Below are 17,942 nucleotides of genomic sequence, written 5' to 3' on the forward strand. Positions count from 1 at the left end.
TGTGCTTGTTTCGGCTTTCAAACTTTTGTATCTGGGCATCACTAGTAGATCTTGTGTGGATAAAATGCACTTCTGGCGTATTAAAATTTTCAACTAGTTGCCTTTTGTTGGCTGTTGTTCGTGTGTTTCTTTGTCAATTGTATTCTCCAATTTATTTATATTGTAGTCCTGTGGTGTTGAGTTGTCATTTTAATGTTATATTTAACATGGCTATAAAAGGGGAGGTTTGGCATGCCACAAAACCTGGTTCAACAGAACATTTCTTCCTTTAAAAATGTTCTGTACCAAGTCAGGAATATGGCCATTGTTATATTATAGTTTGTTTCTGTGTGTGTTACATTTTAACGTTGCGTCGTTTGTTTTCTCTTATGTTTGAGTGTAAATTCACATTGCGATAAGACGTGTCACGGTACTTGTCTATCCCAAATTCATGTATTTGGTTTTGATGTTATATTTATTATTCTCGTGGGATTTTGTCTGATGCTTGGTCCGTTTCTGTGTGTGTTACATTGTAGTGTTGTGTCGTTGTTCTCCTCTTATATTTAATGCGTTTCCCTCAGTTTTAGTTTGTCACCCCGATTTTGTTTTTTGTCCATGGATTTATGAGTTTGAACAGCGGTATACTGCTGTTGCCTTTATTTTGTACAATCAGCACGTGGCAGTTGTTTATTAACATTTTCTAGTTACACGTGATCATCTGAAAGATGCTTTTTCATTGGATACAGCCAGTTGCATATGCGACCAATAGAAATCAAAACCTTGTGTCTCCGAAATTCGATCTTAATCCGCCAAGGGTGGAGAGAAGGGATCTGGATCATAACCCTTGGCTAGCGAAGATGAGTAATGATAAACAGTATTCTATTCACTATAAACTCGTGAGCTAAAAAACGAAATGAACCAATAAAGTGTTTAGTTTAAGAACTAAATTTTTCCTCAACGTGTGTCAACTTTCCTGGGGGTCAAATGTGCTTGATTGGGTTTTTTTCGCGAATATACCTACACTACACCTTCTTATTAGTCGAGTGTTTCTTTGACAGCTTAGGTCAATTGCAGACTGTCATTTACCTGCAAAATTATCAGTAATGATGTTTTATTATGTGTATTTGTTCAGTTATATTAGAGATTGGTTTGGTCAAATTGTGAAATTTTCAATATCTAATCTTATATTCGTGTGCATTGTAAAAGCAAAGCATGTTGGGTTTTTTAACAAGTTAGTATTTGTACAGGATTGAGATTTTTTAGATTTTGTTTACACATTATTATGTATAATCAAACAATGAATAATTTAGGAATGTTTAACTAAAATGAAATGTTCTATCGCTGAAATAAAACGTATATGATTTGTTATTTAGATGAAAATTGGTTCCTTTTAGTTTTGTATGATCTTCCATTTTCAAAAATTATATAAAATTAGTTTTTATTTTCTATGAAAATATCTTCAACCGCTATAGCTTTTTGACATTAAAGATATTTGTAAAACCGTTTAAAATTTGCAACGTAATATCATGAAGCCTCTTTGATATTTATAAATCAAAATTTTCTCCAATTCTTTGGTATTTAACTTCGTTAATAAAACAGATTAAAAAGCTATTAGCCAACATGGCAACATTTCGATAATTATACTTTAAAGTTGAAAACAGAAACAAATGACTTGTTACATTTTAAAAGCCATTTCTTGGACATCTTACTTTAGTGGGTTAAGAATTTAAGGTCGCTGTATTAATAAGATTTTTTTTTTTAAAGTGCAAGATTGCACTTAAATTTTGATCGCAAATACATTTGTTACAAAAACTTAATGGTTTTGTTATTATTTATTCATGCATTTTGTATAACAAATTTATGGTATTTTAAAATTTTCTCGGCTATTCTTTATACTCGTTTGGTCCCAGAATGTCTTAAATTTCAAAACCTGTATATGCTCGGATGTCAGTAATGGTTCATTATTGCGTAATTTCTTTAGTTCAATCGTGAATTATAAATATCGAAGTAGAGAAACTGTTATACATCTTTATTACAGATAAATATTGTATTGTACTTTTATCCAATAAACTACAATTAAACAATTACTATTGACCGAAAACTGCAGTCTTCCATTTTGAACATTTTTGAAACTGACAGTGAGCAGATCACATTTGGTAAAATAAACACGTAATTACATTTTTGATAGATTAAATTTTCTTGGTGTGTTGATCTCTATAATGGCATTTGACAAGGAATCCTTTTTGATTGCTTTGCTTTGGGGACTACTGAAATACAACTACATTTATTTGATAAATTTCTATGCTGCGATTGTAATGGCATTTTTGAAATTAGAAATATGAGAAACGGGACTGCTTTTATATGTGATTAATAAATAATGAGCATGGTTTTTAGATGATATATAACTAAATGTCAAACATTATATTCTTGTTAACAAACAATGCAAGGTGAAGAATCAGGTAGGCTGTACATTTATTTTACCTTAATGTTCTTAGAATGATCTTGTAAAATCGGTGAAATCTGATTTTTTTTCTACACATAATAAAAGATTAGCTTGTAAAATTAATTAACTTTCGTCAGAATATTTTTAGAAATAAAAACAACACTTAATAAATGCCATGCGTTCAGAATGGTACTACTTATCATCGTTTTGTGAGTAACTTTTATTAGTTATATATACTGGTATTTTAGAGATAAGTGATTTTTTTTTGTACCTGATTTTTGAATATTCTTATATTGATCTTTTTATTTTTACCTAAAGATAGAGATTTTGATAGTATCTGTAAAACTTTAAAACGTTTGGTGATTTAAACTTATTGGATAACAGACTGTAGTGTATTTGTAGATGAAGTACTTTTTCAAATTGACGTCGAAGTTGGGTTTTTCTCCTAATACGTTATGGAATGTCTTCGGCACTTACTTTTATGTCCTTTTAATTCTCCTCTTCTACCTATATTTTGTTCTTGTCGGTGTACCAGAATCTATCGCCATATTTCAAAGTGGTTTTGTTGGTGTAGTGCTGTTTTCTGTCTAAATATATAAAGACTTTCAGTTGTCGTTTTTCTTTTTTTCCAAGGTGTTGACTTTGATAAATCATTTCTATCTAAGATATCCACTTCATATGTTCATACTGGTTTCACTTAAACTATTTCGCTTCTACCTTATGAAAAAAACTACACAGTCTATATTCGTGGTTTAAATCAAACAATGTTTGCAAAAGTTCGAAAATTTTAAACAAATATGTGGGACATCTTGAAAAAATAAGTTTTTTTTTAAAGGTTGGGCTTCTTTTTAATTGTAAAAGACAAAATTACAAAATTAGGAAAATTCATAATCTGAATAAAGACACTTATAAAAGGGCAGATGGACATTAATTATCTGTATGGAATTCGTTATATTTGATAAATAGCTTTGCAAAAAATATACTAGTTATTGCAAACACTTTGTCGTGACTGTTCAAAACTAACATCATCATATCATTAAAGGTTTTCAAATTAGTGTAAAGGCTATTACTTACAAGAATATGTGTTATGTTTAACATATGCGAAGTAGATATTAAAGGTAAAACGAGTTCAGATAATTGACTGAATAGCGAAATCGCGATGAAATCGTGGTGAAAAGTGACAATTGCCCAAATGTCAAAGGTTCGATGTGAGAAACGTAACGAGGATTTGATGATTATGTTTTTTGTGATAAATAATTTTTAATTTACGTTAACATGACATAGCTTCAGTGACCGAATACAATACCGTAATATATGTATCGATATAACATAGTGTATCGCAAGAACGCTTTAAGTTAGTAGAAACTTAAAAAGACACACATCGAAGAAAGAGATATATTTTACGGAAGGAATCAAAGAAGCAGGCATGCACCTAGCAAACAATATAAACAATGTTAAAATTGAGAGTTAGTTTGAAATTGTAAATATACTATTACCTTATTATGCAATGGGATAAAGGTTGCTTCAGATAGAGGAAATGTCTGCTCAGTAGGTGGCACATAGGGTCAAAGGTAATATAAATCCGGAATGAGACGCTAATGAACATATTGATGCATAACAATGAACGAAACATACGGTCCTCAGCGATAAAAAAATAATTTGTCATAGTGAAAATTAGTTGTAAAAGATCTACCACCTTTAGACTTAGGAAGCAAAAACAAATGATATTTTTCTCTTTAGTAAGTCCTGTTATAAACACATGATCTTGCGTAGACGAAACGCGCGTCTGGCGTACTAAATTATAATTCTGGTACCTTTGATAACTGTATACATTGTAGCTCCAGTTCTTATATATATATTTTTTCATATATTTTTTTTTTAAATTTTGTTGCACTAAAATGGAAAATTAATGGGTTATCTTTAAGGATATTTTATTCTTTACTTAATTTATCTCACAATGGAAAATTTCAAACCAATTCATGGAGCAAACTTTTATGTTTTGTTGGGTGTAAAGTACCCAATAAAACATGGAAACCTTCCAGTTACTTTTAGACATAACTATTAAACTAGATTATAAAAAAAAGATTCGGGCTACATGCATGAGAAAAAGTTTTAAAAAAATAACAGAACTCTAATGAAAATTCCAAAAGGGAAAGTCCATCAAAACTTACGAAAACATTAAAAGTTATCAACCAAGGGGAGATAACAACTGTCATATTACTGACTTAAGAAAGGAATTTTCTGAAGAAAACGGAGGGTTAAACCTTGTTTTATAGCTAGATTAACCTCCCACTTGTATGGCATTTGTTAATAGTTATCAAAGGTACCAGGATTATAATTAAGTACGCCAGACGCGAGTTTCTTCTACACAAGACTCAGTTACGCTCATATCAAAACAAGCACAAAGTTGAAAAGCATTGATGATAGAAAATTCCAAAAAGTTGTGCCAAATACGGCTAAGCTAATCTATGCCTGGAATAAGAAAATCCTTAGTTTTGTAATGTTATGTTGACAAAATTAGGTGAGCAACCTCAACAGACAAAATAGACAATTGTCACAATAATTGTGATCCAGCAGCCAATATATTGTTTCTCTGTGTTACGTATTTGTTTATTTTGTAGTAATTAAGATTATAACACAATGGTGACTGTTGCACCCAAGTATTTAACATTTTTAACCTATTATATATGTTTTTTGTTCAAACATCGTTGTCAAAATAACGGAATTGCATGTCACTGTCATACAAAAAAGTGAAATCACAAAAGTACTGAACTTCGAGGAAAATTTATAACGGAAAGTCCCTAATCAAATGACACAATCAAAAGCGCCATCACATCAGACGAATGTATCACAACTGTTATATTACCACTTTATACAGACATTTTCTAAATTGAAAACGGTTGGTTAAACCTGTTTTTATAGCTAGCTAAACCTCTCACTTGTATGACAGACGCATCAAATTTCATTATATTTACAACGATGTCTGAACAAAACAAACAGACATAATAGGTTAATGTGCTCATGTCGGAATCTTTAAAACTTGTTACAATGTTTAAGGTAATAAGATTTTGATTTATTAAAGGCCTATAGTAACTTACAGTTGCTAACGCCTACGCGACGTCATTCGGTATGTGGTCGATAGTGGTCTCTTCATACCACGTCTCCTTACTTTATATTTAGTTTATTCAATGCGAATTGAAAAACTTCCTCGTAATATGCGATTTTATGATCTTAAGTTTTTTTTTTCTTTTGAATACTAATCCCTATTTTTAAATCCTGTCAACTAGACATTGTAAAGTAATTAAGTTTGTACACTCAGACATACTGTAGTGAATGCTTAGATTAAATCTTTATGAACACTACCAGTTTGACATTTAAAGTTTTCCTCATATGTAAATACAGGATCGTTAAATGCAGCACCATCCTCATACTAATCCTTATACAATGTCACAATTCACGCTGATGCTGTGAAAAGCTTCGCTCTATCAAGCATTTTACTAATTATATCATTTGATCGTTAGTTCTCTTTAAATTCCAAAGTCTAGTCAACGCTTGCAGAAACTTTTCTATACATGAGCTAATGAAAAGCAATTAAGACACATTAATTGCCTTTTAGGAACGGAAATGGTAGAGAGTGCTCCCGCAGAAAACAGAAACACATTATAAATTCTTTTTATCTCTTTCTATATTATCTATACATACAGTGTGGTATTATAGACAATGACATGTCTAGTGTCTGTGCAATAAAGCCGTCACGTTACACAATGTACAGTAAAATTAGGAAGTCATGTGACATCATTGAAAAGGTGATGTCGGGGTTAAGAAATTGCATCGCCCTTTAATTACTTATATATTATTCTAATATATTTCTAACGGATATTTTTATACTTTTTTGGTCTTTACAGGAGATAGTAGTAATAACTAAAGGCAACAGTAGTATACCGCTGTTCGAAATTCATAAATCGATAAGGAAAAAACAAAACCGGGTTACAAACTAAAACTGAGGGAAACGTATCAAATATAAGAGGACTACGACACAACACTTAAATGTAACACACACAGAAACGAACTATAATATAACAATGGGGATTTTCCAGACTTGGTACAGGGCATTTTAACAAAAAAATGGTGGGTTGAACCTGGTTTTGTGACATGTCAAACCTCCCGCTTTAATGGAAATTCTTATTATAACATTAAAATGGCAACATTACATGACAGGACTACAATAAATAAATGGGAGAAAATATAGGACAGAGAAATAAACAAATCATAGCCAACAAAAATAAATAAAAGTCATATTTTAAAGATGTTGTTGAAAGCCACTGCATTAGAAATGTATGCTCAGGTCATTAGTTAATATGTCAAAATGTTGTGCAGTTTCTATGAATATAGAGATTGTATAGTGGTGTCAGGTGATTTGTTCTTAATATACAAAACAGCAATTCTTCCTAATGAAATAATTGTGATTTTTGTCAATTTTTTGGGGACTGAATCATTTCATGATTTGAGTTACAGGTAGGGTCCATGGTCCAAGACCACACCAATGCAAATAAAGTAGGTTGTGTCACACTTACGGTGGTACCCTTTAACTAAAATTAATTTGGCTCGTCTAATTTTCTTAAAATTTTGAAAAAAGTATCAACTTTGACCCTTTGAAAAAAATATAAAAATTTCTAAACATTTTAACCAACCGTTTTATCAGAAAAATTACACTGGTTATATAGCAGTTTGACGAACACTTATTTTGATCATTGAGAAGCTTAATATTCCCTTAACAACACAACGTAATCAAAACGTTTAGCTGATTTTGCAGAGTTATCTCCCTGTAGTGTTAGGTACCACCTTAATCATTAAACATGGTGTTCCTCAGACGATAAATATAAATGTAGTGTAAAATAAATATAAATATGTTTGCATTTCAATTCTTAAAATTCACGGTAAGAATGTTCATATTTATTAACCATATAATGTATAGGTGTCTAGGCTATCAATGATAAGATGGCATCAAAACTACAATGGCAAATTGATGATATAAATATAATTGCAAATGAGACAACCATTTCAAAGTACCAAGTGACGAAAATGCCCCCCAAAAAACACATCAAAAACAGTTTTATTTTATTGTTATAAGAGTATTAGACAATCGGTTTTATCAGCATAAAAATATATGCACAGTTTCATTTTTTTCTGAAGAGAATGAATGTATCTTTAAACATAAGTACTGTGTTGGAATAATATAACTATTCACTAAATAAACTGATCGTCAAAAACCACCATCAAATAGACAGGTTAAGTTTACGAGAAAAAAAAGATGATTTTAATTTGTTCATAGTGACATTAATTTCCATGCAAATAATTGGGTACATGTTCAAATCGTGTTTTTGAAGATTTTTTGCTGTATGTCTGTTCGTTGTGGAGGTGTTTTTTTTTGGGGGGAGGATATTTTGATAAGTCCTTTTTCTTCTTGTAATCTTTTATTTCACTTCCAGTATCTTCATCCCGATTATTTAGAATGTTTTACTTGTATGATAACAACAGGAATCAGGTATGGCATATTGAATGAATAAGTCGTTTATAATTAATAAAATATGTTTAATACAGAAATGTAAAAGTTGACCAATTGACAGGGAAATTTGTTTCCTACTTGCAATTAAAATTCTAACGTGGTAATATTGTCAAAGGTAATTGAAAACATTGTTTTAAGAGATTGTCGTGTCGCTCATTTGTAGTAACCGAGACACATAGATTAATAATCCATCAAATTGAATGATCTTCCCGAGATTAGATTTTAAACAGATAGAACAACGCGAGATCATCAAGTACTAGTATTTGAACATCTTCCTCGTTTAGAAAGTTTGTTATCCTTTTAGGTTTATAAATATAGGCAACGGTAGTATACCGCCGTTCAAAAAACATAAATCGATTGAGAGAAAACAAATTCGGGTTACAAACTGAAACTAAGTGAAACACTTCAACTATTCGAGGAAACAACGGAACAACAGAAACACTGACGTGCAACAAAAAACAACACCAGTATATATACACAGAAACGGACAATTTGATAACCATTGCCTTATAACTTGATACATGACATTTCTATTAAAAATGGTGTGTTGAACCTGATTTTATGGCTAGTCAAAACCCTTCCGCTTTTATGGAAATGTTAATAAATATCGCTAAAATGACAATGCTACACTCAGAACAGAGAAATGCATAAATATTATGATAGTACATATATAAGCTCTTCGTATTTTCTTTATGATATTTCAAATACTGGTCTCGAACATCTCTAAATAGAAATTTATTGTCGAAATACGTATCTGGCGAAAAAAGGTGGTACATTTTATGTTATTGGACATTTACAAACTATTTCAAAGCATTTCGAGTCCACTGTTGGTAGCTATTGTCAGTTTTCATTAATGATAATGTATATACAATACAGAACAGGCTAGAAGAGATGGTAGGCTTTTGTTGGAAAGCATTTGTAAGGGAGTGTTTGCTCATGTCCGTAGTAATCAGTAACTAGTAAATAAACTCGTCATAGATACCAGGACTAAATTTAGTATATACGCCAGACGCGCGTTTCGTCTACAAAAGACTCATCAGTGACGCTCGAATCCAAAAAAGTTAAAAAGGCAAAATAAAGTACGTAGTTGAAGAGCATTGAGGACCAAAATTCTTAAAGTTTTGCCTATGCCTGAGGTAGAAAAGGCTTAGTATTTCAAAAAATTCAAAAATTTGTAAACAGTAAATTTATAAATATAACCATATCAATGACAATTCAAGTCAGCACAAAAAGTGCTGACTACTGGGCTTGTGATACCCTCGGGGAAATAAATCTCCACCAGCAGTGGCATCAACTTAGTGGTTGTAAATAAACTCATCATAGATACCAGGACTAAATTTAGTACATACGCCAGACGCGCGTTTCGTCTACAAAAGACTCATCAGTGACGCTCGAATATTCATCTACAAAGACTTGATGTATTTTGTCTATTCATTAGAGAATTTACAAATTAAATGTATTATACAAACAAGTAAGAAGAAGTAAAATTCTAAATAAATGTAAACAAAACTTTTATTTGATGTTTTATTTATCAATATAATAAAAATGAAAACTGTACGTATTCTCCACAAGATGCTTTGGTTTGTTGTAAACAATGTTACATCTATGGTTACAAGTAACTGATGGAAATAAAAAAAAACTTTAAAAAGAAAAAATGGTTCGTCTACTAATTTCATCAAACTATGAAAATTCGCTTGCCCGGTATATTTTTAGAAAAATGTAGTCTATATATAACAATATCATGAATGGTATTTTAACTTTGTAATGTTACAGATATGCCGGACTATTGATTTTTAAAGCCAATAAGATTCCATGCAACCAGTTTTTTTTTTAAATATATCTGACTATGTAGCTTGTCGGCATAAAGATATATTTCTTTCCTACTTAGACTGACATGGATACAAAATAAAATCCATATGAATAAGACGCGATAAAGGACGATTCTATGGCTTTGTCTAACTCGGCTGTATAAAATTGTGTGCCGGTTTATGATGTTTTATGTAATGTATCCGTTTCTATTCTGTAGTTCGTCATCACTTCGGTTTTATTATGTATATCTATTATATAGTCATTTTATAAAATTTAATGTTTGCAAAAGTATGAATTATTCTAAATAATAAGGATGTTCTTATCCCAGGCAGAAAACCTTAGCTGGTAGCTGCTTTGGTCACAATTTTTTGAAAATTTTTGGTCCTGACTGCTCTTTAACTTTGTACTTGTTTTGGCTTTCGAACTTTTTCATCTGAGCGTCTCTGGTTTGTCTGGTGTGGACGACACGCACGTCTGGCATATTACATTTTAAACCTGGTGCCTTTTGTTAGCTATTATTCGTGTGTTTCTCTGTCCAATATGTCCTCCCATTTATTTGTATTGTAGTCCTGTCATGTAATGTTGTCATTTTAATTTTAAATTTAATATTGCCATAAAAGCGGGAGGTTTGGCATGCCACAAAACCTGGTTCAACCTACCATTTTTGTCTTAAAATTTCCTGTACCAAGTCAGGAATATGGCCATTGTTATTATATAGTTCGTTTTTGTGTGTGTGTTCCATTTTAATGTTGTGTTTCTGTTGTGTCGTAGTTCTCCTCTTATATTTGATGCGTTTACCTCAGTTTTGATTTGTAACCCGGATTTCTTTTCTTTTTTTTTGCTCTCAATCGATATATGAATATCGAAAAGCAGTATACTTCTGTTGCCTTTATTAACGAAACATCAGACCATTCAGCAAAATAATCAAACGACAACTAGATGTCAATAATCCCCCTCAAAAATGAAAGAGTGTCTTTAATTATTATGAGCTCTTAAATGTTATAAATTTTGTTTTTTGAATAAAAATTGCTTAGTTAACAGTAACAATCAAAGAACTTCCATCAACATCAAATGTCCCAATGAAAACATCATATTTACACAATCACTGACACAAGACAAAATGACAAACAAGTCTACAAAACACGTCATATAAAACTTAAAGCTGAGCAACACAAATTCCATTAAAAGAAAAGGAATGATCTAAGGTGGTTTTGAAGGGTAAGCATATCCTGCTCCACGTGTAGTTATATTTTTCAGGTGTATAATTATTATTTACGGTAATTTTCTATATTACAGGTGATCTTTTCGAATATTTGCGTCACTATACAGTTAACTACAATGCTTACCTCTAACCTGACTAAAGGATGACATAATATATTTTTTCTATTTTACAATCAATTAAATTAGAGTTCAGGGATAATGGGTTTCTTTAAGATTTTTTATTGAATTTTATATTTTTAGAAATACAAATGGACAAGAAGAAGCAGTAGAAGAGAGATTAGTGTATCTGAGATCTATGTAATGACAGACTCAACACATATAACATGTAGATTAGACGGCTGTTCAGTCTTATTCATCTACTATGCATTGCTCAAAGTTTATGCTGGCTTGTGTAGCATTTAGTTTAGGAGCTGTATCATTAGCTAGCATTGCACTGGCCATTTCTACGGATTATTGGTTAATGTTAAGTGAAGAAGTTACTACTGAAAGTATGCTTAGCATATCCGAGATAACCGAGATGAAGGAAATGAACTATAGTATGCCGGAAACGTATGAGATCGCCTCAAAAATTGGTCTTTGGCGTTTTTGTATCATATATGCTGAGGGTAGGTCATACGAACCAATTAATAAATTTGCCTATTCCGTATCAGCCCAGGTATCTTCTCTCGCGATGTAATATAAGGCGTAATTGCTTATCAGCGTGTGTGTGTGTGTGTATTTAAGGCTAATTACCTATCAAGTATATGATAAGTTGCTATTTATGACATGAAACAATAGTAAACGGTGTTCAATGCAAATCTTGTTAATCAAATTTGAATTTACACGTACGTATGAGTCCTTATTAAGGGCATAAGATACAGTTACAGGAGAGGTAATGACGTTGCTAACGTAAAATGTTATTTTCGAGACGTCAAACTGTGACATACCGGGAAAAGATGCATTTTTCGACTGATTTTTATTATTCAAACTGATTTTATTTGAAAACGAGTGCATAGACCCCTATTTTCTAAAACGACATTTTGTTTCATTTTGCAGGGAGATTATGTGAACCAAATTTTATAAAACTGTAAATAGTGCGATTTTTTTTAATGTTGATAAATATACAGCAAAAAATTACGTTTTTTCTTTGTTCATGACCATTTGATAAATATGAGTTATTTCTGAATAATTCAATTTTGGATGTAACGCGTCTTTTGATTTGCCGACTTTATTTTGTTATCAGACCATAGACATAATTTAGTCATGTGACCGTGACGTCATCAACGTTTTTTCAAGGTTTTCTACGGTTTAAATGGAATTTAGAATTAAATTATAAGAAATGACTGTAATATTTTTTCTGTCTATTCGAAATAACATAAAAAATGTGGTGCACACTGTTAAATAACCCGCTACGCGCGTTATTCAGTGTGCACCATTTTTTTATGTTATTTCTTCATAGACAGAAAAAATATTACAGTCATTCCTTAAATAAAAAAAAATATTTATAAAAACCAGAAATTACAAATTATTTTCCTAAAAACAATTTGTGTTTATCTTTTAAAACAAAAAAGGTATGGCTTTCTTCCGGAAGGGAAAATACGGCCACAAATCCGAATTTTGAGCAAATATACAAAATTTCGATTTCATTTAACTCAAAAAGTAGCACATGAAGGTATATTTTTTATTACATATTCGTTTTAAATAGCAAAAAAATAGCCTATATGGAAATTTTCATCAAACTGTAAATACCGGATCAAAACTGTATCGTATGCCCTTAAGAAGAATATCGTATGTCTTGACAGGGTAAGCTGTTCTAACCACTCGCTGCCAAATCCAGACTCGTTACAACTTATCAATTAGATATGAAATATGTTACAACTGGTAAAAAAAACCGGATCAGCATAATTCATAAAAAAAATTTCCAAAATACCGAACTACGAGATAAATTCTAAATGGAAAGTCCATAGCAAATGTCAAAATCAAAACCTCAAACACATGAAAGGAATGGATAACAACTGTCATATTCCTGAATTTCATATATATGTAGGCAGTTTCTTATTTTTAGAAATGATGGAATAAACCTGGTTTATGTCTAGCTTCACCTTTCACTTGTATGACAGTCGCAAAAAATTCCATTATACTGACAACGATGTGCGAACAAAACAAACGAACATATTAATAGGTAAAAATGTCAAATATATAGGGGTACATCGGTCAATATTGTGATATAATCTTAATCACAACAATAACGATTAAATATGTTAATCAAGACAAATAAAATATATATAGACAAAGCACATTAGTAAAAACGATAGACAAGAATGCAAAATTTCTGCCATAGCACTGCAACACAATGACAGTATGTACAAGTACCGAGCCATGGCATCAAACGGATAATGGCAAATAAAAGAATACCACAACACGTTATTATGACGTTAAAATGTCAGTACATAGAATTTACATGTATACTTCAAGACCATCGTGTATTATTTCACATAAAACCCTCTGTAAGACAAAAAAGAAAAGGTTTCTCGCCAAGATCTTTAATTCAACAATGTTTTTCTTTCCTTTTTTCCGTATGTTTATAATGGACTGTCGCTTCCCAACCATCACATCAGCTACATTTTGTATTGCCTATTGCATATCAAATATTTTATTAAGAATAAAACTTTGTCTAAGGTTCTTTTTTTACATTAATAACAATGATAGTAATTATTGTTTCAGGCAAGGCTTGTACACCTCTAGATTATACAAGTAGTTTAAAGAAAAAAGATAAAAACGATAAACAAGAAACAACCACAGCAATCGCAGGTAACATAAGTTATGTATTAAATATATATATATAGAATTAACCTTCTATAGATAGGGTTTCATAACTGTGATAAAGACAATAAATAAAGAATATTGATCACGCATAAATACAAATAATATATAGTTGAGGGAACAAAAAGTGAAAATACATGTACACTACTAAAAGGAAATCAGCAACACAACTTCCTACTATATGAAAGACAATAACAATCAAAAGCAAGGAGTAAACAAAGACTTACAAAAACCAAATGACATTTACATCAACAGTTATAAATAATAATTACGAAACAATACGAACTCCACTAAAAACCGGGAGTGAAATCTGGTACTCCGGAAGGATAAGCATTCATTGCACCGTATACGGCACCCGTCGTGTTATTTCTTTGTTCAGTCCGGTAATGATGGGAGATTATTATGACTGAGGAAGAATATCAGATATGATTTCTGACACACTCTTGTCATAATGGCAAAAATTTCATACAAAATTCAACTTATGTTTTAAGTATGTGTTTTCTTACTCTTCAATCGATTATGTAGTCAAACGTAGCACAGTTATATTGGTCAATTTCAATAGCTATCACTGTTAGCAAAATTTGATGATTTTTTTATTATGATCTACGGCTAAAAACATGCATAAAACGCTCTATTTAACGATGTGGCGAATCTGACGTCATTTTTTACGATTACATATGACCAGAAAAAAACATTTCCCTCGCAAAAAAAATGATAAAAAGACAGGACGGGCACGTTTTTATTCTCCAAATTTGTATCATAAATATTTAATCAAATGTTAAAAAAATCCAATCCATTTTTTTTTTTAAATTATTTATTAGAGGCACAAAGGGCAGCAACTCCAGTGTTTCTAACGGGCTTCTTTCTTGTAATTTGCTCAACTTTATTCAACATTGTCGGAAATATACGAGGAAATGTACTAACATTGTTGGCAGCTGTCTTTTATATAAACGCAGGTAAATTACTAACAATGAAGAACTGTCATTTGTATTTTAAAAAAAATCATACATGAAAGATTGGGTGTGAAGCAAACTGCAATCTCAGAGGGGGATTAAGGGGAAACGGGAGTCATAGCCCATCTTATGAAGCTACATGTATGTTTATATAATTTGTAAATAGCACACTCCTAACGTTGTATCTTCTGCTTCAGTTCAAAATCATTGATCCGCATCTAATATCTATCTCTTTTTCTTTACCGTATCCTTTGAAAATCTACGGGTTTACTAATAGTAGACGAATTTTACTTGCACTTGATTCGTTGGACATGTTTCGGAAACTGTAGAGATCTGCGATTTCAAAGAGTAAAAAGATGTCGTCAAACATCATAAAAAAACATATCAATCACGACAAGACGTTATGTTCCATTGATCAACAAAAAAGACAGAATGGGATAGAGCAATCATTAACATGATTCAAAGATACTGTTTAAAAAAAGAAATTCTAAATACAAGCATATTGAAAATTAATACTTTAATTCGTAGTTTCATGATTACAGCAAAATCATCGAAAACGGTTTCCACATATAGTAATAAAAAATCCAAAGAAAAAAATATAAATAATTTGATAAAAAAATCAGTGTTTGAATTTTAAACTTTGAACTTCATACCGTAAATGTTGTATTAGTATTGCTAATAATAATCTACTTTGTTCGAGAGCTAAGAATGGTAAGTATCCTTGCTAATAATAATCTACTTTGTTCGAGAGCTAAGAAAGGTAAGTATCCTTGCTAATAATAATCTACTTTGTTCGAGAGCTAAGAAAGGTAAGTATCCTTGCTAATAATAATCTACTTTGTTCGAGAGCTAAGAAAGGTAAGTATCCTTGCTAATAATAATCTACTTTGTTCGAGAGCTAAGAAAGGTAAGTATCCTTGCTAATAATAATCTACTTTGTTCGAGAGCTAAGAAAGGTAAGTATCCTTGTTAATAATAATCAACTTTGTTCGAGAGCTAAGAAAGGTAAGTGTCCTTGCTAATAATAATCTACTTTGTTCGAGAGCTAAGAAAGGTAAGTATCCTTGCTAATAATAATCTACTTTGTTCGAGAGCTAAGAAAGGTAAGTTTTGGAAAATAAGAAATATTATGGTTAGGTCTTGTTTAATCAAAAAGCGTTCCTTGTGTATGAAAATCCAGAAAAGCCCTTCGGTCGCACACAATTAACAAACTTTTTATTTCACATCTTCCATTCAATTTTGACATATGACATTAACATGAACACAATGACCATTGATTAATTCAGTTACATGTGTATTTTCCAGGTCTGTGTATTGCAGTCGGAATGGTATTATATATAACTTTTATAAACGATGAAACTAGTCACGCTAAGAAAAGCGAGGATTTAGCATTTAGCTACGAATACAGCTGGTCCACCTATCTTGTTGCTTTGTGCTTTTTTGCCTCTCAAACTGCTGCTGTAGTGTGCATTTCAATATTTATTAAACGCTTTCCCTCCAGTGAGGATAAACTAAGGATTATCCCTGGATTAGAGAGAAAGTTTTCAGTGCCTACGGATCAAACTAATCCGACTATCATTCTATAGCAAAAACAATTACAGTTTGTATTGTACGTAAATTTTTCTATTTTTGTTATATGCCTTCTTACAATGTATTCGTGTATTATAAATAAAGTGTATGTGCTTATTTTTTTTTTTTTTTTTATTTTTTTTGGAATAACGGATATAATCGTTGAAGTGCAATCTTAAAAGTGTATTTAGGACTCGGTTCCATTTTGATTTCTCATTTTCGTGCTTTTGTTCCAGCCATTCTTTTAAGAATACATTTACATTTTATTAAAAAATGTTCGGTTCATACAATACAAGTATTCTAAAAATAAGGCTGCAACTCCCGCGGGAAAGTGGATGTAGGAGAGATTTCGACTGTTTTGCGAGGTGTTTTTTTGCAGTTATATTATATCTTTTGCTACCAATGCATTAATCGATACTAAAAGCGACAGGTCATGTTTATAATGACAGCTATTTAAGTATTACGTGGCAAGCACACTGAATTTGGTATCAAACGTTGTGTTTAATTATTGTAAAGCACACACATCCTGTTGCTTTTTGTATTGATTAAATCATCATTATAAGTTATAGTTTTGTAATATCTGAATTAGAATATTACGTCATTCATCTATCACTGAATGAGGATCATAATCACTTTTGAATGAATGATAATTTCTACCTGCCAGGTCTTTTCTGTGCTTATTTGAACTGCGTATTGACGTCGAGCAAGAATAGTCTGTTTTAATGAACAATTGTGAGGAAGAAACCACATTACTATCAAACTAGTTTAAGAACCTAATAATTTACTCTATATAACTGTTGGTATGGTGCTTTGTATAGGGGGTTGCAGACAATTTTCTGAATACATATCACACATCTGAGATAGATAGCTCAACATCCAAAGAATATTTTCCAGTCTTAAATTATTTCAGAAAGAAAATAGATCTACATGCCTTTCTAATGGCTCTCAATATATATTGAACAAAGCTTTAAGAATTCACAAGATTTACAAATACATGGTTTTCCAATTTAAAGTGTTCAGTGTTCAAAATATAAATGAATGAATGAAATAAGAGCTCCTGCATAACGGAGGAATAGCCTGACTTCCCTTTTAGCAACTGGCGTGACTAACTTTACAAGTAATAATAAAATCGATCTAAATTATGAAGGTGATATGATTGTTCTAAAATTAGAATACATCCGTGGTCAATATACAGTTCAAATAAGCACAGAAAAGACCTCTGATTTAATCTGAACTTAAAGGGGAACACTATATCAATTCTACGGAGTTTAGTATGGCGTTCATTATTACTGAACTAGTATATATATTTGTTTATGGGCCAGCTGAAGGACGCCTCCGGGTGCGGGAATTTCTCGCTGCATTGAAGACCTGTTGGTGACCTTCTACTGTTGTATGTTCTATGGTCGGGTTGTTGTCTCTTTGACACATTCCCCATTTCCATTTTCAATTTTACCATAAAAATAATACTAGGAATTGCAGAAACACTCTATCAAACAAGAAATTGATGGAAAGTCTATTTATTTGAAGACGAATGTTTTCAGTGAAATAATTGCATTCCACCCCTTGGTGTTGGACACAATCCTTTCATGTCTTAACTCTG

General features: G+C 31.5%; 1 protein-coding gene across 2 annotated transcripts in view; it reads left to right on the forward strand.

Annotated features, from left to right (window-relative positions):
- LOC143046648 (voltage-dependent calcium channel gamma-5 subunit-like) overlaps nt 1–16,462 on the forward strand; it is a 50,812-nt gene extending 34,350 nt beyond the window's left edge. Inside the window, exons 1-5 of one of the 2 annotated variants that reach the window (XM_076219772.1) lie at nt 2,381–2,438; nt 11,259–11,623; nt 13,722–13,808; nt 14,642–14,776; nt 16,079–16,462. In XM_076219772.1, the coding sequence (XP_076075887.1) occupies nt 11,380–11,623; nt 13,722–13,808; nt 14,642–14,776; nt 16,079–16,359 (747 nt within the window). In that variant the 5' untranslated portion in view covers nt 2,381–2,438; nt 11,259–11,379 and the 3' untranslated portion in view covers nt 16,360–16,462. Of the gene's footprint in view, nt 1–2,380; nt 2,439–11,258; nt 11,624–13,721; nt 13,809–14,641; nt 14,777–16,078 lie in introns of those variants that run through there. The other variant, XM_076219771.1, reaches the window with a different exon arrangement.
- Nucleotides 16,463–17,942: the final 1,480 nt, after the last annotated feature.

Source organism: Mytilus galloprovincialis, chromosome 9, assembly GCF_965363235.1.
Source record: "Mytilus galloprovincialis chromosome 9, xbMytGall1.hap1.1, whole genome shotgun sequence".
NCBI classification, from domain to species: Eukaryota; Metazoa; Mollusca; class Bivalvia; order Mytilida; family Mytilidae; genus Mytilus; species Mytilus galloprovincialis.